General features: G+C 44.0%; 1 protein-coding gene across 2 annotated transcripts in view; it reads left to right on the top strand.

Annotated features, from left to right (window-relative positions):
• Window positions 1-1,110: 1,110 nt before the first annotated feature.
• Tmem170b (transmembrane protein 170B) overlaps window positions 1,111-24,494 on the top strand; it is a 38,794-nt gene continuing 15,410 nt past the window's right edge. Inside the window, exon 1 of one of the 2 annotated variants that reach the window (XM_039095875.2) lies at window positions 1,111-1,594. In XM_039095875.2, the coding sequence (XP_038951803.1) occupies window positions 1,498-1,594 (97 nt within the window). In that variant the 5' untranslated portion in view covers window positions 1,111-1,497. The remainder of the gene's footprint in view (window positions 1,595-24,494) is intronic. The other variant, NM_001008774.2, reaches the window with a different exon arrangement.

Raw genomic sequence — 24,494 nt, 5'->3', positions numbered from 1 at the left:
TTCGGCCATTAAAACCTACACTACAGTGGGTTTTAGTACAGTTCCTATTACAATCTCCAAACTTTTTTCTATACTGTGGGAGCAAAAGAAAAAAATGCATAAGTATAAACCTGCATTATACATTACTGTCATTTTTAAGGTACTCACCACAATCAACAATATTTCGGCAATTCTACCCTTCAGGGTCTAGGCAAATGCATCTATTGGTTTGGCTAGTCTTTCTTTCTTTCCTTCTGTAAACTTTAGCAGCAGAGTCTTTGGAAAAAGATGGACTTGGTGACGGGGGTGCGGTGACGAGAACTAATGTTTATTGCAAACACAATTTTTAAAAAAATGTTTTCTAATTAAAAGGTCTCAAACTTCAAGGAAGAATGTAACCAGCATAACTGAGATTAAGATGCTTCAGAAGTGCACCTTGAATCTGAAAGACAGGGAGACCGGGCTGATTTAGTTTAAATGCCGGGGAATTTTAGATGAAAAGAATCCTATCAAGAAGAAGCGCTAGAGCCAGCCTTGGCCGGGACACCTGCCGGGCCTTGTGTCAGTAAGCGATTTCAGATCCTGCAGCTAGAGGAGTTCAAGTTTTACTGCCGCCCGGAAGGCTGGCTGAAATGACAAAGGATCTATTTCTGTTTTAGTGGATTTAGCAAAGGAAGAGACGTATCCAGGTCATTGGACGCACTCTCAGAAAACCCTGCAAATAAAAACATTAGCATTTACACCTTTGCAAAAAAGTTGCTCGCGGATGCCCTCACGGAGAGGGAATGACCTGGAGGAGCGAAGCGCCCTCTCCAAAAAAAATTGGCAGCTCCCAGGATCCACACGCAGCGGTCGCTCTCATCCCAGCCCAGCTCACCCGCTCCGAGTCTCTGGGGGCGCGCAGTCGGGAGGGGGCGAGGGGCGTGGAGGTTGTTCCCTCGGAGCAGCCAATGAGCAGCGAGGCCTGGCGGTGGCGCCAGTGACGTCGGCGGCGCTCCCTCCGCCCCACTGCGGGCGGACGCTGCGAGCCGACGGCCGTCCGAGCTGGAGGGTGCTGAGGGGGCCGCGCGCGCGGAGCGGGGGCAGTGCGCGTGCGCAGCCGCTCACCCGGGGGAGGCGGGGCAGAGGAGCGGACACGCGCATGCGCGCGCCCCGGGCGGTCGCGGGCGGAGGGGGCGGCTCCTCGAGTGTCGGCGACCCGAAGGCCGAGCCGCAGGCGGGCGGCAGGTGCCGCGGCCGTGCGCCGCTGCCTCGTCGCGCGTCCCCGCGATGAGCCTCGTTTCACGGCCTGCCCCTGCCGGCTGCCGGTCCGCGCGGACCTCACCGCGTGACCTGGGCCTCGTGGCGTGGCGGGCCCCCGCGGCGCGACGCGGGCCCTGAGCGGGAGCGGCGGTCCCTCCCGCGGCCCAGGCCTCGCCCGCCAGCGCTCCTCGATGTCTCCCCGGCGGGGAGGACGCTGCCTGCGACACCCGCCGAGCGGCGCCCCCCGGAGCGCCCCGCTGCCGCCCCGCGGGGACGATGAGGGCGGAGGGCGCCGACCACTCGATGATCAACCTGTCGGTGCAGCAGGTCCTGAGCCTCTGGGCCCATGGCACGGTGCTGAGGAACCTCACGGGTAATGCGCGGGGCGGAGGGAGCGGTGGGGGACCCACACTCCACGGGTGTTCGGGGCGTCCGCAAACCCGGCCCGGTGCCGGCCGCTGGAGCACGCGCGAGTCGCGCCAGTGCCCTGAGTGGATCACAGTTCATGTTTCTGTCATAAACTACCCCCCCACCTCCCGGTGCGCGCGCGCACTCACACATACCTTCTTGCAGTTTATCCTTTTTTTATTCTTTCTTCCCTGGTTTAGCCTTGCTTTCTTGCTGACAGATCTCAAACCATTTGCAATACTTATATTGCCTGCTCACTGTGATCGCAGTGGACCGACCATTCATTTCTTTATTTGTAGAGAGAGAGATGACTAAGTAGATTCTAGTGGGTCAGGGGCTGGACCAAGGTCTAGAGCAGTCGAAACAGTTGTCTTCTCTCCTATTTCCTTTTGTCAGGCTGTCTCCTTCTGGCCTCAAGTTGCTGTATTTGTGAAATTTGAGAGTTCTGTGTGTTTCCCTTCATTAATGAAGGTGATTGGGAATTGGGTTAAGCTACATTATAGCATCAGGTTGTCAGAGTGAGCATTAATACACATAATATTTTCATCTAATCTGTAGGTTTGCTTTGTGAAGAAACTTCTGGTTTTCTTAATGTGCAAGTATAAGTACTCTTAAGTTCTTAGTTTTAAAAATAGTGTCTAAAGAGTAACATTGACTAGAAAGCAATAGGGTTAGCAATTTGAATCTGGAGTGGCTACTTTTGTGAAACAACAACAAAATCCCCAAACAAAAACTCAGTTCTTTACAATGTCTTAACTCCAACTGAACATTACTATTTCAAAATCTGTGTGATGGCAAATTAATAACATATAATATACATATATTTATCGGTAAAATCTGGCATGATGCATGGTTCCCATGTTCAAGGAGAAAAAAAAAAACTGCTATAAGTCTGATAGTGTGCAAGTGGGGCTTCAGTTATGTACCACCCAGACACTTTTCAGGGTACTTAATTTCTTATTTATGAAAACCACAGATGGAAAGGAGACTCTGGAGCCAGCAGAGTCTTCTTGGTTGCATCTTTATAGTTCTGAAAAGTTAAATTCACATCAAGATAGACTCCTTTATTTTACTTACGACCTTGTGTGCATTTATCCACGGTTTCATATTTCTAAAGTATGAATTGTTTATTAACGTGTCATGATTAAAAAACGTAGAATATATATTGCCTATATTAATGACCAGCTTGGCTCAGTGTAGCTGTCCCATATGTAGCTTGATAGTCTGTTGTGCTGTGTACTGCTTCACCTGTTCAAAACAAGCAAACCCAGCTCCAGAGACGAGACAATAAGCTCACCATTTAGTGAGCGTCTCCTCTGTGTTGCTCTCTAACTCTGCAAATATATACACAAAGCAATTCAGGCAAATTAAACTGCTGTAAGTCTGATAGTGAGCAAGTGGGGCTTCAGAGCCAATCTGCCTCACAGTGCCTTCCCTTTCCACTATGTAGGTCTTTATTCAGCTTGGTCCCTTTGCTCCGTTTGACAGGGTGCATTTCTTGCTTCATCCTGATACTTCTGCTCTTTGCACCTACTTCTGTTTTTAATCACATTAAAATTTTTGTCTCTTCTAGCCTGAATGTGTTTTGAGAGTAAGGCTTCTTTCTGCCTTGCTGATTGTGAATTCTCAAGTCCTAGCACATACATAATAAATCCCTGTTTATTAAAGTGAGATTGTGAGATATACCTAATTCGGGATTTAAACGTGATGCTGTGTTGTAGTTCATTGGAGTAAGTGTGCCATCAGAGTACAGTGGGATGGTTAGGCAACCTTTGTAGACAGTCATCTCCCCGACTTGGAAGACAGGCAAATGCAAGTTGAATGCATTTGTATTCTGTGCCGAGTATTGGTTTTCATTTTCTTTATTTGATATTTTCAACAGTTTTTGGGAGATTGTTTATCTTCACTTTGCAGATATTGAAGCAGAGAGCAAGCTTACATTTAGTAGCTAACGTGAGGAAATCCTTACATTTTCTGCGACTGTAACATGTACTGTTAATTCAGAAGGCATATTTGGCATCATAGCAGACTTGCAAGTAAGACAGATATTCAAAAGAAGCGTAGTATAAAACCAGGCAGGCTATCTTGGATTATAGCTGAAGGAATTACAGAAGTCTAGGTATTAGGAAATTGGGTTAAATACCAAATCAGAGGGAAAGAAACTCTTGCTTCTGTTCTTTCTACACATGAGCAAGTGTGATATTAGTTATTCTTTTCTTAGGATTTTACCTAAGAAGCAAGAGTCTAACCTTGGGAAAACAGTCTTATGTATGTGTTCCCTTGATAGGAATAAACGTAAACGGAGGAGAACTAGAAGCATCCATCATAACCTAGAGCAGCCACTGCTTAGTTTTAGAGTCTCTGAAATCCCACCGTGTCACTCTTAGCAGTCTGTGGTGAGAGCTGTTTAATATCAGAGACAGTGCCAGAGCTTGTCCCTGTCCCCACCCTCAGTTCCATGCCTGTCCTCTCTGCCCCACATAGCTACTTAAGGCAGACAGGTCTGAGAGGTAGTAAGTCTTAGGAGACTTAGGATTAGCCTGGCACGTATTCGTCCCAGCCTGGAGATGTGTAAAGGTATCTCCATGAGCTGGGCCCCATACATTCCAATACATCATTCCATCCCTCTCCCTTCCCCCTTCCCCTTCCCCTTCCCTATAGCTGCCTGAAACTACAGAAGCATCTAGTCCTGAACACACACTTATGATAGGGTTTAGTTTCTACAGATGCAGTAAGATGCTTAACTATAACACAGTAAAACAAACCATTTTAACTCCGCACTGTAATAAAATTCCCTGTATCACAGCTGTTGCACTCTGGTGCTATTAAGCAAGTAAATGGACTATTTGAACACAAGCTCGCACTACTAAGGCAGCCTATCTGAGAGCTAAGAGTCAGTCTGATAAGGGAGATGAATCCGTATACCCAGGACAGAAATGCTTCTTGCTTGAGCTAGAACAGAACAGCTTACATTGTCATTCGGAATGGCCAGCAAGTTAAAACGTATGAGTTGTTTGTTCCTAGAATTTTCCATTCAGTATTGTTTAAATGGTTGGTGACGCATGTGGCCAAAGCCACAGAAACTGAGGTCTTGAATGACAGTTGCCTAATTTGTCCAGTAAATAAAAAATGCTAGAAGATGTAAGATATTAGTGAAAAAAAAAAGAGTGGCTGTCATTTTGTAAAAGTTACTGACCCATATTTATTGCATTTCCTGTCTTAGGAATGCTCTCAGGCTTTGTCGGCTGTGTAATGTTTCTCTGTTTTAGAACAAGCCATTCTTAGGTCCCGTGTCTGCCACTAGATGACCACCGTCCACAGTTGCCGTGTGTCTCCCCCTTTCTCTGGGATGTATTTTTAGGATACCCTTTGTTTAGCCCTGAATAGGTTATAGGCTTTTTTAGCCTACTAGAGAGATGAATGGTTTTCTTTCTTCATTCACAAGTACCTTTTTCTATGAATGCACTCTAAATTCCTACCCCTCAATCTGAAGTGGGACTCCATACTATGTCTACCTTTTCAGCTGTGTAAGTTGGTGTTTTTTAATTACTAACAATTAGCTGTATCTTTTCACTTTATTTTGTTTTCCTTAACTGATTTGGCTCCCAATTTGTATTCTGATCCAAATTTGGTTACTAAGGATTTAGAGAAGAATTTTTCCTTTAGAAAAGGCAGATCCTTAAACTGTTGGCCAAATATAACAGGGTTTAGTATTGGGAAAGGAATATTGGACCCTGGAAGAAAAGTGGGTACTGTCTTAGATTTGTCTACTTTCTCTTTGACAGCAGAAAATGTGGGGGTAAATGTACCTCTCCTTTTCTTTATTGGAACGTGTTGAGAGTCTGGGGTCCAAAATATAATGAAAGATATATTCCCTTCATTTTACATATGCACGTATATGTATGTACAGTTGTTCCTCAAATTATGATGGTTATAGTCTGGTAAAGCCATTGTAATTTTTTTTAATTGTGATTAGAAAATGTATTTATACATCTATCTTGCGAAAACTAACACTTAGCCTGACCTGTCTTAAATGAGCTGTAGTGGTCCCTGGTTGACCAGAAGTCATCTAACACAGCTTCTTGTTTATCACACACACAGTGCAAAACACAGTGGCTGTGTGGGGATAGGCTTACAGCATTGCAATGCTGGACATTTGTCAGTTGAGCCACTTGTAATTTGGGGTTCCCATTTCTCCGTCTATGTTTACTTACTTTTGGAATACTCATGCACATATTATGATAGTACATGTTTAGAGCTTTAAAGTTAATAAACTGTTTTTGCAGTCAGCCAAAAAGAGAGGAATAAGTCACTGACCACTGGCTGGTGGTGCAGTCAGTGGCTTTGTCTTTGTTTTCAGGTAGCTGTACCTCCCTTGGTGTGGCTGTGTTCACCACTAGGTTACCCACCTTACCAAGGCTGTCCGTAGAATGAGGTCTCAGAAATCCCCTGGTATTACTCGGCCAGTAACTGCAGCAATAAGCATGCACCCTGCTTCTTGGTATGTGCCAGATCCCACAGTTGCCTATAATTGAAACACACGATCAGTACATCTTACCCTTGTGGTATAGCACAGATCAGTAATTGCAAGTAAGGTTGTGTTTGGTTAGTATCATGCCTCATTCTAAGAGGCCCACTGTGTGTCTGATAGAACACTGGAAGCTTTGAAAATTCAGGCTTATTATCATTAGCTTTCACTTCCTTTCCACTCCATTATTGAGGAATTTTACATAAGCTCCTGTACTAGAGTATTGAGGATTGATTTAAGATTATGTAGGCTATACTTTTGGTCTTTAATATTTAACTATACAAAATAATTTCTTATATTTCTGTTTTCTTTAGTGACCAGGGCAGTGAGGTAATCATGGGGACAGGTCAGAGGTGTTGTATCTTTAGCAACTGTTTTGGAAACCAAAAAGGAAGGGAAATTGGGTTCATGGAAAGAAGCCAGAATAAAAGTGATCAAGTGTGAGAGGCAAGCCTTGAAAGTTGAGCACTGACCCCATGTAACTACCAGGGAAAAATCTTAAACATGGCTACTGAACACCTCTGGTGCCAGAAATGAAGAGAGCGTTCCACATATGTCTTCCTGTAATTAGCGATTAAATAATTTATTATCTTACTGTATATGATTATATAAGGTGTGATAGGCTAATTACATATTTTAATGACCTAGTGTTTAAGCAGTAACATTTACTCATGTACACAGTGGTGGCACCAACACATTGAAGAAGTCTCATTAAACTATCAATTTCATTTGGTGACCTTGGACTGAGTAGACTCAACTTGAAGAAATTTTCCTCTAAACTTTATGGAAGTAGGAAAAGCCAGATTTTACCTGAGTCTAAATGCCTATGCTATAATATAGACTGTAGAGTGTAACCTAGGAGCACATATGTACTTCCTACGGGACTCAGAGAAGGTAGAGTGCACCTTCTGGGTGGGGCCTGTGCAGACACGGTCAACTTGCTAACGTGGTCTGTCGTTGCCCTTCCTTTGAAGCACTGTGCTGTGTCCTTGAGAGTACATTGATTTTTCTCCTTTTTACATAATTCACCATGGCTTATAGCGTCCTTCTATAAAACACTTTGTGTTTAGAATTTTAGTTCTAAGGATGGGCACATGTCCATGTTAGAAACTTTATTTGTAGGATATAACATTTCCCTAAACCTCTTCAGTGAGCAGGGCCTGGCTCTAAGAACATTTCATGTGGTTTTAGTTGATTCTCACAATATCCCATGTAATAGGCTCCATTAACTCCATCTTTAAAGTAAGGACACAGTCATGGAGACATTTTGCCCTTGCTTACAGAGCATGCAGATCAGGACTTGAGGAGTCATCACAAACATTGAGTAACTACCTGGGCCGGGAGCTGTGGTAAACACAGAGGTAAATAGCATGTGGTGACTACCCTTGCAGGCCTCTTTGCAGTGAGTGTTAGCTTACAATTTTGAAGTACTTCTGAGTTACAGTTACTCTCAGATTTCGTAGCTCGGAATAAGGAGCATCTCACAGATCAGCTGTTAGGAATAATACTGAGTTTGGATGCTCCAGTGCACGTGTCAGCTGGGCTTGTGATCTCTGCAGAGTGCCCTGGGACCAGAGAGACAGAGCACACTGATAGAGCAGGTGGCAGGAGAGCTTCCAGGAACTGTTCACTGTTGTCTTCCCTACAAAAAAGATGGGAGGACTTAGACCCAAACGGAAGCCACAGAGTCCATTGACCCCAGTCTAGAAGTTATCGTCTGATCAGGTTGTATTCTGGTGTTACATGGACCAGCTCCTGTCTAGTAAAGAATGGGAAAATAAAAGCAGGTTTACCTGGACAGTTTTATCTGCTGGGAGTTAGGTTGAAAACTTAAGTAGGTATGGGCAAAGGGAAAGAAGCCTTCAGAGGGGAGCAGTGGTGTCAACACACAGGGCAAGAGTATGTAGTCTTAGAGAAACAGAAGGTGACAAGAGGGAAAGTTGCTCCACATGTAGAGTCCCAGAGTGGCTGTGTGACGCCCCTTCATGAGCTGATCCTGAACTCTTTAACTGTGATCCCCACGCTGGCCATTGTGGTCCATACTGATAAACAGACAAAATGATCCTGGGGGACTAGACACTTTCAGAAGTGCTTCTTTATGGCTTGATGACTTGGGTGGGGTGGGGAGGCCAGGAATAGGACTTTGAAAATAACTGAAGAGCGGGGAATGAACTTGTATGATGGTGGAAAGTGAGAAGAACGGCTGCTTGTAGACTGTTCCAGGCATACTGTGCTAACAGGATGTGTGTGCCGAGTGAAGGTTGTTTTGTTTTGTTTTTAAGCAGTGATAGGAAATGAGGTTTCTATCCTCAGATCCCCCTCATCCCTCTGCTGTCACAGTTTCAGGCTGGTATAGTTGTAAACCTGCTGCCCATGGGGAGCACTGGGACTGGTTGTACTGGGGAGGTCCCAGTCCTATGTCTAAAGTATGGGTCTTCAAGGACTTTAAACCAGCTCGCAGGTAATTGTGCATTGCATGCTCAGCAAGTGAGAATGTGCTTAAAACTACTAAGCCATCTTGGGATGAGGTTTTAGTGACGCTGTAACATGTGATGGAAGCTTATATGACATCTATAGGATGACAGCAGACAGAATCTCCATAGGAACAGCTCACTTCTGTAGGCTAAGAATGATTGGCTTTCCCAAGTGACTACCTTTTAAGATTAATGGATAATATTGTAATTTATTTTGAAATATTTTGTTTGTATAACCATATAAAGAATGATCCCTATTAATGTAGTAAAATTGTAATTAGTTTTATTAAATCCAAAGTATATAGAGGAATTAAATATTTAAAGTGTGTGTAATACATAAAATTTAAATTACTGGAATGTCCCTGACTCTAAGCTGATGTGGTTTATGTCTGTATGTAGAGCAAAAGAAACAACATATTTGTGTCAAGAAAATTTTGGTTGCTGCTGTCTTGATCAGCTGTCTCAATCTATTGGTTTTCTTTATCTCCAGATCTGTTTGTTTAAATATGTATGAGTTTTGCCTACATGTGTGTACGTGTATCACATGTGTGCCCAGTGTTTCGGGGAGGTCAGAAGAGGGCATTGGATCTCCAGGAACTGGAGTTATAGATGGTTGTGGACCATCATGTTGGTGCTGGGAAGCAAACACTGGGTCCTCAGCAAAAGGAACAAGCGCTCTTAGCCTCTGAGCCATCTCTCCAGCCACAAGCTGTCTTACTTTACACAAGCTTGCATCATCCAAACCTTGCTTTCTTTACCTATAATACTAACTATTGGCAATTTTCATCTAGGCATGCACCACCATGCCTTTAATTCCAGCAGAGTCAGGCTAATCTCATCTACATAGTGAATTCCAAGATAGCCAGTGCTATATAGAGAGACCTTGTCTGATAAAACAAAACAAGATTAATAATAATAAGTAGTATTAAGGGAAAGCTGAATTTTAAAGAGTTAAGGAAAGTTCAAAAAACATTTTAAAATTTATTTATTTTTATTTTATGTGTATTGGTGTTTTGCCTGCCTGTTTGTCTGTTTGAGGGTGTCAGGTCAGTGCACTTAACCACTGAGCCATCTCTCCAGCCCCAGAAAATTGTAGTAGGGTTCCAGAAAACAACTTTTCACTTGCACGTAAGTGCCTCACTAATCTCTGAATTCTCTTATGTTCAAGCAGCCCCTCTTCAGCCCTTTCTAGCCCTTTCATGTGCTCATTTGTAGGATAAGAGCTGTTTGATCTTAGCCCTGGGACATTCTTCCAGTTCTGAAGTGACCATTGCTTTCATCCTGCTCTGACATAGCTGCGTCCCTGAGTGGACTGCACTGTCTGAGTGAGCCACCAGACTGGCAGTGCACTCCACACGGGCTCTCTGCTTGTGGTCTTACCTCCCTATCTGCCACTCTTACTAGATTGAACATGAGGGACATGCAACATGGGGCGTTTCATTAGAGGTTATGCTATTGATAACATATTGGTAAGTTTCTTTTTAGTTTTAAATATAAATAACCCTTTATGATGAGACTGAAAACTGTTAGCCATTGTTAAAATTGCTTTTAGGTCAGTGTCTGATTTAAAAAATCGTGTGTTAGTGTTATTACTTTTTAAAAAACATCACGTATATAATTTAAGTAGCCTTAGAGCATATGCATAATAGCATTAAAGTATTTTATAGTTGATATATTCTACCTTCATAACAGAATCAGATTTTAAATAATTATTCCAGATACTTTTCTGAAAGACTGCTGTAGCTTTAATGTAGAGCAATTTTTAAATTATTTTAAATAACTTTAACATTTTAAAGCAAGCGAAACTGATTATTGTAAATGAAAACCTGTTTTTCTAAAGATTCCCTTTTACTGTTCAGTGCTGCATATTGTAATTTACAATTTTGAAATGATATAATTAGTAAGCAAGAGGGTAATTTAGTCTGAGTAAGCAGTGGGCACTGAGCAGTGAGCAGTGAGCAGGGAGCAGTGAGCAGGGAGCAGTGAGCAGTGGGCACTGAGCAGTGAGCACTGAGCAGGGAGCAGTGAGCACCGAGCAGTGAGCACCGAGCAGTGAGCACCGAGCAGTGAGCACCGAGCAGTGAGCAGGGAGCAGAGAGCAGGGAGCAGTGAGCACCGAGCAGTGAGCACTGAGCAGTGAGCAGTGAGCAGGGAGCAGGGAGCAGGGAGCAGGGAGCACCGAGCAGGGAGCAGGGAGCAGTGAGCACTGAGCAGTTAGCACTGAGCAGTGAGCACTGAGCACTGAGCACTGAGCAGTTAGCAGGGAGCAGTAGTGTTGTAACTTTAAACGGCAGTGGTGAAGCAGCTGTTGACGGTCCCAGAGCTGACTTTAAAAATTAGTGTTTTTTTCTTTTAAGAAGCAAAACTCTCAGAGAACTCTTAGAGATTTAAGTAGGTTTATATGTTAAAGGAAGTTTGAAGTGGTGGTGACAGGAATTCGTCTTGAGTGATGAAAAAAGTCTATCTTTGTACTTGTACATCTAACCCTGCCACTCATTTCTGCCTGACAGTGGCTCTCTGTCCAATCTGATGTCATTGGCCAACTTCCTTGAATGTTTTTAGTGTAGGGATGCTGGCAGGAGATTCCAACTTCTCCTTCCAAAAAGAGAAAAGGGAAAGGGAAAGAAAGAAAAGAAAAGCAGAAGGAAGACAAAAATCTTCCCCGTGACTTCACCCTTTGAAGACATGTTGGTGTATGTAGTTTTCTGCCTCCCTTCAGCTTTCCGGAGGGTGAGGCCTGCTGGCTTCCAGTTGAGTGTTGGCGAAGGTGTTTGCTGTGTTTCCTGGCCTGATCTTTTCCCTCTAGGAAGCCTGCGGGCTTTGCCTTCTCAGTCCTTCCCAGCTGGTGTCTGCACGTGTGAGTTGTCTCTCCAGGGTTGGTTTCCGGTGTTCTGTTTTGCTATAGAGGGGAATACCTTCGTCTGGTTTTGGATTCCGAGAATCTTGGATTTGTGGCTTGATGCCTTTTATTTCTGGTATTAATGGACGGCTTCAAGCTCTCTCCTTTGTTTCCTGTTGTCTCTTCTGGGATGCCAATTACATAAGTTATTTGAAGGAGCTTTGTAACTCTTGAATGTATCTTTATTCTCTTTTAGTTCTAATAATTTCTTTTAGCATATCTTTAAGCCCAGCTGTCTCAAGTCTCTTGAGGAGCCCATTGACAGAGGTTTTTATTTTGTTTTTGCTTTTTTAATCTAATGTGTTTTGTTCAACTTCTCTCATAGTGATTCCTTTTAATGCTAAGAGTTTCCACCTAGGTCTTAACATGCCCTGCCTGGTGGATTTGCTAACTGTGCCATCTGAGTCAGAGTTAAATTGATTTGCTGTATTTCTCAGCGGTGGGTTTTCCTGTTTTTAGTGTATCTCAGGTTTTTGTTGTTGGTTACAAGATAGAATGAGATACATAGTCCTCACTCCTGGAAAAGACCAGCAGTGATCCAGGCTTGGTTGAGCTGGTCTTGAGTTTGGCTGTTGCTATGGTTACCCTTGCTGTACCAAATGCTTCACACTCTCCGGAGGTTGCTGCTATTGTGTTGTGCTGAGATGGGACCTGGGTGCTGACTTAGTGTTGCATTGTCAGCTTTCAGTCATCTCTGCACTCCTGCATGCAGTAGGCCCCTCATACACTTACCTGTGTGCAGTAGGTCCCCTCATACACTTACCTGCGTGCAGTAGGCCCCTCATACACTTACCTGTGTGCAGTAGGTCCCCTCATACACTTACCTGCATGCAGTAGGCCCCTCATACACTTACCTGTGTGCAGTAGGCCCCTCATACACTTACCTGCATGCAGTAGGCCTCTCATACACTTACCTGTGTGCAGTAGGCCCCTCATACACTTACCTGCGTGCAGTAGGCCCCTCATACACTTACCTGCGTGCAGTAGGCCCCTCATACACTTACCTGTGTGCAGTAGGTCCCCTCATACACTTACCTGTGTGCAGTAGGGCCCCTCATACACTTACCTGTGTGCAGTAGGTCCCCTCATACACTTACCTGTGTGCAGTAGGCCCCTCATACACTTACCTGCGTGCAGTAGGCCCCTCATACACTTACCTGCATGCAGTAGGGCCCCTCATACACTTACCTGCATGCAGTAGGGCCCCTCATACACTTACCTGCATGCAGTAGGGCCCCTCATACGCTTACCTGCATGCAGTAGGGCCCCTCATACACTTACCTGCATGCAGTAGGGCCCCTCATACGCTTACCTGCATGCAGTAGGCCCCTCATACACTTACCTGCATGCAGTAGGGCCCCTCATACACTTACCTGCATGCAGTAGGGCCCCTCATACACTTATCTGCATGCAGTAGGGCCCCTCATACACTTACCTGCTGCTGAGCTTTTGCTGGTGACACGGTGCTAGGCTTATTGTGGGGATTTTGGTTAAGCTTGGTATACTGGGAATTTGGTTAAGCTTGGTATACTGGGAATTTGGGTTAGAATCTTCCCAGAATTCCTGCCTTTGTGAATCCCGGTGGCCAGACTTGACTTTTGTCTGTGTTTGGTCCTGGGTAGGAGTTGCTAGTGCCTTCAGTAGAAATGAACTCCTGCTTGGAGTGGAACCCTGGGTTTGTGGACAGTCTTCTGTTTCTCTCCTGAGGATAGAAGTTTTTCCTTCAGTCCTTCCCTATACTGAATTCACAGTATATTTTTATTTGTCTCTGGAGGATAACAAGGCTCACTGCCCTCCCCAGTGGCTACAGATGTTTGCTCTGTGTAAAAGGATCCCTAGAGCCAGCTGTCATGTTAGCTCCTCCTATCTGGCCTATACCATCTTCACCTACAGGTGGCTTTCTAGTCTGCTCACCACCCAGTCTTCCTAGGGCACACCCAGGAGAAAAGAGCATGCCTGTGTCTCTCACAATGTCATTTTACTCTGAGGAGCACACTGATTGGTGTCTTCTTATTTACTTAGGTGGTGCCCATCTATGGGGGTGGGGCATCTTTTGACTTTGTTGCCTAATACCCTCCTCATAAACTAAGAAGTTTTGATTTTTTGTAATATGTTAAGGAAGAGTGATATTTCTTGTAGTTTTCTATATCCTAAATTCTGATTCAAATATACTGTTTGAGTAAACAGATTTTAAGTATGACAAAACAGATACCATATTTAGGTGAATATGTAATATATAAACTCAAAGTGTAGGTCATATCGACTTGATGGACTTGACATGTTCCTGCATTTAGTTTCTTTATTTCTCATCTCGCTAACATTTGGATGGTGTTGTAGATAGACCAAACATGATTTTCCATGTGTGTAAACCATTTACTCTTATCTATCCACTAATCCTTTCTAGAAATCTGGATGGCCAGATAGGACAGCTCTCCAGACAGGTGGTCCTCCTAAATATGTCTCAAGTTCTTTTCATTTAAGGCTAATATCCAAGTCCAGGACTCCTGATGGCATCACAAAATTGCTCATCTGCTCCCGTCTCAGTTTCCTGTATCTATCAGAGAAGTGGTTTTAAAAGTTAAATTTGGTTATATAATTTTGTATTTCAAATCTGAAGTAAGTCCGAGATATGATAGGGCCATTACAACCATGAACACAATAGGAGTTGTAGCTATATAACACACACACACACACACACACACACACAACCACACCACACACATTCATATACATACACATACACACACCATACATATACATACACACATACCATACACACACACACATGCCACACACATTCATATACATACACATACACACACCATATACATCACACACGTATATATACATACATACACATTCATATACATACACACACATACCACACACACACACACACACAGAGTAGGGAAGGAGGAAGGGAGGGAGAGACATATGAGAATAGTAGGGACTGTTTGGGAAGAAGGACAGTCAGCAGGAGGGGGAGATGATAGAGGGTAATAGGAGTGAACATTACCATAATATAGTGTGTTCACATATGAAATTGTCCAGAATTTAAAAATGAAAGACTTCTTCAGTTGGCCGCCAACTTACCATATCTCTCAACAGCTTTTGGCTTTGGTCAAACCAGAGTTTTTCACTCACATACAGTTGTGTGATTTCAACATCATGTCTTTGAGATGATATTTTACTGTACATGAAAATCACCTGGGAAATCACCTGGGAAACATTAGAAAAATCCCAGTGCCCAGTGTGTGATTGTCATGCACAAAGCACAAGACCCTAGGTTTAGTCACAAGTGCTGAATGACAACAGAAAAACTACTGTCCTTTAAAGCTGTGGTTCTCAATTTTCCTAAGGTTTTCCTAATGTTTTGACCTTTAACACAGTCCCTAATGTTGTAGTGACCATAACATTTGGCTTTGTTGCTACGTCAGTACTGTAATCTTGCTGTTATGAAGCATAATTTAAATATCTGTTTTTTCCAGTACTCTTAGGCAACTCCTGCGAGAGGGTTGTTTGACACCCCCCCACCAAGGGGGTCTTGACCCAGATGTTGAGAACTGCTGCTCTAAAACAAAAATTCCTACTGATAAGTTCTTCCAATGAAATGAGCTAATTCAAGCTGAATTAAAGTGTGTAAAGGCAGGTTTATTGGGGGAGGGGCGGCTCTCAGGCAGGTTCCCTGGTCCCTACGGAACTAGGCCTGGGAAGTTGCTGTGGGAAGAAGGAAGAGGAGGAAAGAGTGCATCGGCAGGGCAAGAGAAAATATAGAAAGGGATAGGAGAGAGATGGGACCGAAATCTCTGCATTATAGAGGGAAGAGCTTGGGGGGTGGGGAGGGTTTGGAAGCCCAGCCCCTGGCCTGGAAAATTCAGGGTGGAGGGTGTGGTGTGGTGTGGTGTGGTGTGGTGTGGTGTGGTGTGGTGTGGTGTGGTGTGGTGTGGTGTGGTGTGTGCCGTGCCAGGCATGCCCTGTAACAGGTAGGGACTGAGGGATGCTGGGAGAACCTGGAGGCCATTGTAGCACGATAGCATCCTGGATGGTCCGAGCATACAAGCTGGTGTTGATGTAGAATTTGTTCAGAAAGTTGGCATTTTAGATATTTAGAAATCTTCTTTAATTTATTTTCAGCCGTAGATTGTTCAGAAACCATGTGAAGCAGGCCTGAGTCTAGGGCCTTACCAGATCATGAATGGATTCCATCCTGTAACACAATCCGTACACTGCAAGATCGGAAGTGTCTGCTGTCAGCAGTGTGGTGGGAACCATTTCAATATTTTTGGATTTTCTGGAATGAGAAAAAAAATCCTGTAATCACTTTATTTTAACACAGATTATTTAAAAGTATTACATATTTACATAAAAGTAGAAAATTATGAAGAGTCCCCAAATGTAGTCTTTTGTAGGTGTGTTTTTCATCTTGAGGCAGAGAGTATGTTGAACAGTGAGTTTTTATCTGTTTGTTGGTAACTTTATTACAAAGGTGTGTGTGTGTGTGTGTGTGTGTGCATGCGCTGACGGAATGCATGCCTGCTCATGCATGGGAGCCATAAGAGGACATCAAGTGCCCTCGTCTATCACTGTGTCTTGGAGGGCAGAGAAGTCAGTAAGACATGGCCATCTTCCTGCCTCGACCCTTCTCTGACCTAGAGTTACAGACATGGGCCACTTACCCAGCTTCTGTGCTGGGGTCTGAGCGCAGGTCCTCCTGGTTGCATAGCAAGCCCTCTTAACCAGCGCAGCCATCTCTCCAGTCCCATGGTTCTCCTTTGTTTTGTTTTGTTTTTTTTTTGTTTGTTTGTTTGCTTTTTTGTTTCTTTCACACAGGAGTTCTCTGTGTAACAGCCCTGGTTGTTCTGGAGCTTGCTCTGTAGACCAGGCTGGCTTTGAACTCACAGAGATCCTCCTGCCTCTGTCTCCCGAGTACTGGGATTAAAGGTGTGCACCACTACTGTCCAGCCCATTGTTCTTTTTTTAAGGACTAAATGTTCAATGTGTGTCTAATGATAGAAATTATTCTTGTACTAGAATATTTAAATAAACATTTTTATGTAATTGTAGCCTACTATTTCCATCTGTGCTACACATTGACTACTAGAAGGATTTGATAGAAATATAATTGATTAGGTCTTACCTCCAGGAATGAAGTTGCTTTTTAGGTAATTCTCAGGAGCAGCCATTAGCTTAATAGAGTGTTTTATCTCCTTTGATGAATTGAAAAATTTTATAAAGCCTAATTTTTAAAAACTATATTTTCAGTACAAATGTTCAAAAGTATTTTAGACTATGTTCAAAAGTGAACACTTTAAAATACTGTTACCCGGCATCCATCTTACATATCTGATACCAAGTCTTTGGTTGGTTTCTAACAAGCAGGATCATCCAGTGTCTGCCTTTCTCAGATGTTTTTACTCAGTGATTTCTAGGTGTCTCAAGAGATTAATTTATCATAAGCTGTGTTTGTTCAGATGAAGAACAAAAGCATAGAACATAGCAAGTGACTTGGTAACCAGGGCTGGTGGGTGTTACAGATGGGAGCGAGCTATTCTAGTGTTGTTTGCAAACTAGAGTGCATTCTCCTCTCAGCCTCACCTGAACATAAGCAAACACTGCACTGACCCAGGTGAAGTTGGTGTAGGGGAAGGTAGCCCTGCCTGTGGCAAAGGACTAGGCAGACTGTGTTGTGTGCTGGAAGAAGACGTGTCTCTTCCAGTGAGCACTGTGATTATTTGCATAAAGCACTTCAAAGTGTTCACTTCGTGTATGGTAATTTTTAGCTGTTTGTTTTATATTTTGTTTAGCATCAGCAGTGTCACCTGATGTGGCCTCTTTCCTTTATTGCTTAGATGGAGGGGCTTGATAGAAGATGGACAGACAGAAGCAAGGGTGGGGTGAGTGCGGGATGGGGTGGGGATGGGTCTACATGTTCACATTAGCTGTGTAGCTTAAACAGTTGCCTCCAGCTCTCCCAGTGCTTGCAAAGCTCCACTTTCCGTCTCTGAGATAGTGGACATTGCTGTCAGCAGAGTGGTCCAGGTCAGTGCTCACACATCAGCAAATCCAGATTTGGTTAAGCTCAGGAAGGGGAATGGGGGATTAGAATTGTGACTACTGCCGGTCAGCCAGTTGTTGGATATTTGGAAACTGTTAATGAACATTCTGGTCAAGCTTTGCTACCTGTTTTGCAATGCATAGTTTAGCCTGATCCTGCCATTGATGGATCTGTGGGCTTTGTAGTGTGCCATACAGCTTTGCACTGGTTTTCAATATGCTCCCTGTTCTTAATGATCTCTGTTTTGGAAGTTGTTATAAGACCCAAAACATGAAGCCTGGTTGGGTCAAATGCAAAGCAAAGTGTAAGACTGTGGGGAGCAGAGGAAGCTGAGTGTGTGAAGTCATGAGTGGGTGTATGTTGTTCACATGAGCTGCCCATGTCAAGGACCAAAGCCTCACTTACTGAGGTCCATTGGAAATGGGCAAGCTTTTCCTCAGGTGAGGCTCAGAGGGTTAGCAGAGCCTTCCTCTGGTCCAAGTGTGCATGTTGATCCTATATGCAGAAATAATTTGTCCTAGCTTTCCTGCCCCCTGATATTTGCCTCCTGAAGACTGTTCCTACTGTCTTCCCAGTAAACTTGCCCCTTGTTTATCTATATGTAATAGCCTTGCCTCCCTGTTCAACTATATAATAAACATGCTCAGCTTCTGCAGTATTGTGGCTTCTCCATCAGAGAGACTAGTCTACCCAGTCTCTGTGTTTATCTGTCCTTTTTCCTTCTTTTCTTCCCTCCCTCCCTCCCTCCCTCCCTCCCTTCCTTCCCTCCCTCCCTCTCTCCCTCCTTCCTTCCCTCCCTCCCTCCTTCCTTCCCTCCCTCCCTCCCTTCATAATTCTGGTCAGATCAGTCCTTGGAGCCATGCAGGATAGGCCCAATACCACAAGAGGACATCTTGATATATTGGGCTTGCATTTGCCCAGAATATGTGCTGTGATCAAATGAGATGTACTGCACTCAGTTCCACCGTATTGCATGTCATTCACATCAGAGCAGAAGTTTGTTAACTGAGATGGTGATTTTAGTACAAATACTCAGATATATGGCTTTTCCAAATGAATACATTCTAGTGATACATTGTTTTGTGGATGCAACAAATGAGGAAAGGGCTCTGAGTAACCTCTTGGTATCATTCCTCCTTGGGGCTGTGGGTACCTGTTACTGAAGTCCTGTAATTCTCTTTACTTTAGCCAATCAAAGGTTTTCTGTGATTACCACTGGGGATTGAGTCTTAGTCAGACTTGCTTGCCCAGAGTGACCAAGAGTTCCGGAGGCTGTGTCAATCCTGAAGGCCATGTTGAAATGCCAGGAAATTAAGAACAATAGTAGCAACTCTGAATCCAACCTAATAACCTTAGCAGCAGAAGTCTGTGCTCTCGAAGATGAGTAATAAATTAGCATAATTAAGAGAGAGTAAAGTGGAACTGTGAGCATAAGTTTAACTTTGGGGTAGTTAGTTCAGAGAGTTCACTCGACAGATGACACTGGGCTGGACCTCAGGACCTCATGAGGTTGTATTTTAGTGTATTGTTCTTTTGATATCTTGGATCTTTATGAAACATTGAGCTTGAGAAACTCCCTATTAAGTGCATTTACTGTATAGAGGTAATCTATTCGGTGAGTAAACAATCCCCCTTTTTTGTTAGATAACCCTGTGTCTATGTAATCAAGAGATGCTCCCTTGTGTACTACAAGGACATTGGAAGAGGACCTTGGAGTAAGAAAATGTGTTTGGTTTTCCTCAGTTTGCTGGACATACAGGCTTTTGTTAACTTCTGGTCCTGCAGTGCTTGTGACCACCATGAGATTGTGCTGGCTGGCCCAGAGTAGGATGCAGCAGGAGCTTACTCGTGACACTAATCTTCCTTACATTTCACTTTTTTGGGTTCACTCTGAGGAAGTATATCCTTTAATATACAGATATCTGCCGAACTAGTTAAACTTTTGAATTCTTAATGGAACTTATAATTGAAGCTGTTTTACCTTGATAGGAAAGCACCTTTTCCCTTAATTATCAGAGTCTCTACCTTTAATTGTTGGGAAGTATGTGTGGTATTTTATTTAGCACACATTATGAAACATATCAGATGTCTCCTGCTTGAAACAATCAAGTGTTCTGAGTCCGTTCTGTGTGTAGCAGGAGAGTCCATGCTCTCAATTTTGTTTTCTGTAATTCTGTCCTTCTCTTCCTAGTGATTAAACCTTTCATTCTGAGGTAATTATAACTCCACACAGTGGTAGGAAATAATACGTAGGAGAGAGCGAGCTGGTGAGCCTTTTGTCCAGCTGGCCTGACGGCCGTCTTAGAAGCCACAGTGTGTTGCACCGACTGACGTTGACTCGGTCTGCCAACCATACTCAGCTTCCTCCAGACTTGTGGATGTGCTTGTTCTCATTTGTACACCTCTCTCTCTCTGTCTCTCTCACACACACTGTGTGCGTGCGTGTGAGCAATCGAGGGAGAGAGAGAGGGAGAGGGAGAGAGGGTGGGGGAGGGAACACGAGCGAACGGTTTAGGCATGTGTGGCTGTGTGGCTCACACAGTGACTTACTGATACCCAGTGCGGAGCACCCCCGTTGCCACAGATACATCTTATGTTGCCCTTTTGTACCTTTCTTCATTTTCAAGATAGTTTGTTTTTAATTTTTTTGTCATTTATTGTCTTCACTTAAAAGTAAATGTTAGAAATTTATATCCATGTTTTACCCATTTTAACTTATTTATCTTTAAAAATAGTGGCTATAAAAATAAACATATGAAACACATGTCTTATTTACTCTCCCAGGGAAGACTCTGTGACCAGTATGACAAGCAGCTCTCCTAGGCATCAGCTAGGTGTCCTGCCATGCAATTCAATTCTGACACTTCACCTGCAGTTAACACCTGATCCCACAAGTCAAGGCTCAGCCCACAGACTGGCTAACTTCAGATGCCAGTTCAACATCTGGAGTTTCCCCATACTAGAGGATTTTGGGAGCCCACCTTAGAGGCTATATGTGACTCAAGAAATTAGTCTCTTTGGCTTTTAGTCTCATGAATAAGAATTTAAAAACAAACTCAGAAGGTAGCTCAAGGATAATTTTACTGGAGTTTTTTTTTTTTGTTTGTTTTGTTTTGTTTTGTTTGTTAGTGGTTAAGAGCACTGACTGCTCTTCCAGAGGTCCTGAGTTCAAATCCCAGCAACCACATGGTGGCTCACAACCATCTGTAATGAGATCTGATGCCCTGGTGTGTCTGAAGACAGCTGCAGTGTACTTATATTTAATTAATTAATTAATTAAAAAAACAAAAACAGAACAGTGGGGAAGGCAGACTGGGAATCTTAGCAGCTGTCAGGAGTAAGGAGCATGAGAGTTAGAAGAGGGGAAATCATGCCTTTCGAGTTAGGTGTTGAGGCCAGCAAACAGCCCCTTGGCACACAAGGGTGTGTCTTCAGAGGAAAAGGAAGGAAATGCAGTGTCTGAGGAAGCTTTCCAGGCTCTGCCTTATATCTAAAGGGAAGGAAGAGGTAAAAAGACTGTAAGGTAAGTAACTAGGTCCCGGACGCTTGAGTTCTTGTCTTTGTCCAGAAGCAGAAGTTGTCTTTGATTCTCTGGCCAGGAATGCCAAGGGGGTTGTGGTGTCTGCTCCCTCCTAAGTGAGAACCGGCAGGTCGTGCAGGAGCAGGTGACTCAGAACCTAGGAAGGCCAAGCTGCTGACAGCAGCCAGCTCTGCAAGTGCCTGCTCCAAGAGCAGGCCTCGGGGAGGTCAGGACATTGTCTCATCAAGGTGACAGTCACCTCTCTCTCTCTCTCTCCCTCTCTCCCCCCCTTACATTAGACTCATTAGACTTCTGAGGGGCATCCCATCCAGCTAGATTAACTCTCAACGGAGGAGACAACACTGTAATGTGACCTTCCGAACAGATCAGAATACCATGTTTTGACCTAGGGCCAGAATAGATTATAGAAGGGATCCTGTAACATTCCCCCTTGAAGAATGGGGACCTAAAGTCATTTAGGAGATAGGCTGAAATTGGGGAATAGATATAACTTATTACCATGGAAATGTGGAGTCCTTGCTCCAAAGCTGTTCAGTAGAGGGGATGAATGTCTGGACTGGAGTTTGAGTCACCCGCCCAAGCACAGCCTGCAGACAGGGATGTTCATGTAGGAGGACATAAGAGACCAGGACTCTTTCCTGACTTACTGATACCCAGCCGAAAAACCAAAGGCAGTTCCTGCTTCTGGCCAAGGACCAGAATGGAATTGTTCACTTTTGAGGATCCAGCTCCTAAACTGCATAGCCGATTTCTGTTTCCTGTTCTCACGAATATTTCTGACCAGAGGTAAAATGGGGATGTCCTCCACTTGGGGTTGGTTATTACTAAGTGACCAGCAGTACTCATGAAGATCATACAATGTACGTCCTTCGGTGACTGCTCAGTCCACTCAACAGATGTACTCAAGGTTCATCTGAGCTGAGCCATGTGACGTAATTTGTTTTCTTTTTAAAACTGAATCATTTCCCAAGATAGCTCACGCTCCCCCCCCCGTGTGTGTGTGTGTGTGTGTGTGTGTGTGTGTGTGTGTGTGTGATCATTCATGTGTTGTTGCACACGTGGGTTGCTTCTACCTCCCATCTGTGATGGATATGCTTGCATGAGCATACATGCCAGTATCTCTTGAAGCAACTAGTCTACTCTTCAATCCTTTTGGGTATTGTCTTAGTCTTCTGTTTCTGTGATAAAATACTTTGACCAAAATCAACTTAAAGATGATAGGTTTATTTTGGCTTACAGTTCACATTTCTTCTACCCACAAGAAGCGGAGATAGAGAACAGGGCCGAAAGGGAAGTGAGGCTATAAACTCTCAAAGCCTAAATGAGAAGTACTTCATTCCATAAAGCTCCACTTCCTAAAGGTTCCGTGTCTTTCCCAAATACCACTGTGCAAATCAAGTGCACAAATAGACGAGCCAACGGACAGACAGTTCTTCTTCACGCCACCATTTCTGCCGCTGGCTTCCAGAGGCTCATGGCCATCTCATGATACAAAAATGCTTTTAGTCCAACTTTAAAGTCCCTATAGTCTTTCAACAGCTGCAGCATTGTTCAGAAGTTCAAAGTCACTTGAGGTATTTCCAAGAAAATGTCTTAACTGTGACTCAACCATGAGACTAAAAAACAAATTACATACTTTCAGCATATAATGCCACAGAATATACGTTCACATTCCATAAGAGGAGGAATGGGGGCATAGTGAGGAAATACCAGACCAAAGCAAGACTGAAACCTAGTGGGGAAAACCCCAAATCCTGTATCTTTGCATCCAGCATTAAGAGTTTCAGTTTAAAGGGCTTAGAGGCTGTCCTCCAGCTTCGCTGCCTGCAACATGCATCTCTCTTGGGGGCTGGTTCTCTTTGCTTTAGGCAGACCTCCTTTGTCGGCATCTGCGCCATCAGTGTGTGAATATCGGGCGTAGGTCTACGGGATTGAAAGAAAACACGTACACAGGTCACCCGTTTTCAGCGAGTGCCACCAAGGCTTTACTGAGATCTCCTTATATATGCGAGGCAAAAGCCGTGGAAAACAAGGCAGGTGAAAATCCCCAACCAGGAAAACAGGAAAAGTCTGTGTGGTGGAAAGTTCCGGGCCCAATCAGGGGCATAAACAACTTCTTAAACAACAACAAGCTGGAAGGCTGGGTGGGGAGGAAGGGTGCCATGGAAAATCCCAGCCTCAAATCAGGGGCTAAGAGCAGCTGCCAAGGGTGTAAACAACTTCTTGCTATAGCAGGCTGAAAGGCTCAGCGAGGGGGAAGGGAAACACCAAGGTAGGGCCCAACACTCCTTAGCAGGTAAGGCTCTGGTATCCCCCAACATCTTGGGATCTCTGCCACAACATAGGCTTTACAAAGTTCACAACTTCACACAGTGGCCTCTCAGAGGCTTTGTCCTTGCCACATGTTGCCTGGCTTCAGGAACTGAGATAACTAGTCTTGCTTGTCAACTTTGACTGAGTCCAAAGTAATTAAAACCAAGCAGCTGGGCAAACCTATGTAGAATTTTCCTTGATAGGATCATTGTTGTGGAAGATCAGCCCTAAATCTGTATCATTTGAGGTTGGAAGACTCACTTTAAATCTGGCCCACACCTTGTGGCTTCCCACAAAAGGATATTAAAGAAGGGAGCTTTTGCTGTTCGCTTGCTTGTTTTCACTCTGGCTGGCAAATTCATCTGTCGTGCTGTTTGGGCATTCCTTTGCTGATGTTAGAACAACTTCTTCAGCCTTCAACTGGATACGGGCAGCTCTCCCCAGGACCTTCCTGAAACATGAGCACCAGCGTGGGACAGCTGAGATATCCAGCCCCATAGACTGAACAGCTACAGGACCCTTAGCTTTTCTGTTAGGAGACAGCTATTGTTGGACTAGCCAGACATAATAAATCCCATTTAATGTATGTATAGATTCATTCTATCAGTTTTTCTTCTCTAGAAAACCCTGACAAATAGAGCAGCTCTCTGGAATTCTGGAGAAAGAACCAATGACTTTCTTTTTTTTTTTTTTTTTTTTGGTTCTTTTTTTCGGAGCTGGGGACCGAACCCAGGGCCTTGCGCTTCCTAGGTAAGCGCTCTACCACTGAGCTAAATCCCCAGCCCCAACCAATGACTTTCTTAATCATGTGTCTTTCATACCTCCAAAAACGACATGTGGATGACACTGCCAAGTTCAGCGGCCAGCGTGGACTAGACACTGGCCCTTCCCTTGAACCATAGTTGCAGAAGCTTCAATGTACTGAAGCTGTGAAAAACATTGGCTAGATGTTTGTTTTGGGAACAAAAAAAAAAAAAAAACCCTTCGACTTCTCCTGTCACAAGTTGTATGCTTAGCCAGGAGAGGCCTTTCCTTCAGAATACCTTTTATCCCAG

The sequence above is a fragment of the Rattus norvegicus genome, chromosome 17, assembly GCF_036323735.1.
Source record: "Rattus norvegicus strain BN/NHsdMcwi chromosome 17, GRCr8, whole genome shotgun sequence".
In the NCBI taxonomy this organism is placed as follows: domain Eukaryota; kingdom Metazoa; phylum Chordata; class Mammalia; order Rodentia; family Muridae; genus Rattus; species Rattus norvegicus.
The sequence above is the reverse complement of the archived record's forward strand: the minus strand, read 5'-3'. Positions and strand labels throughout refer to the sequence as shown.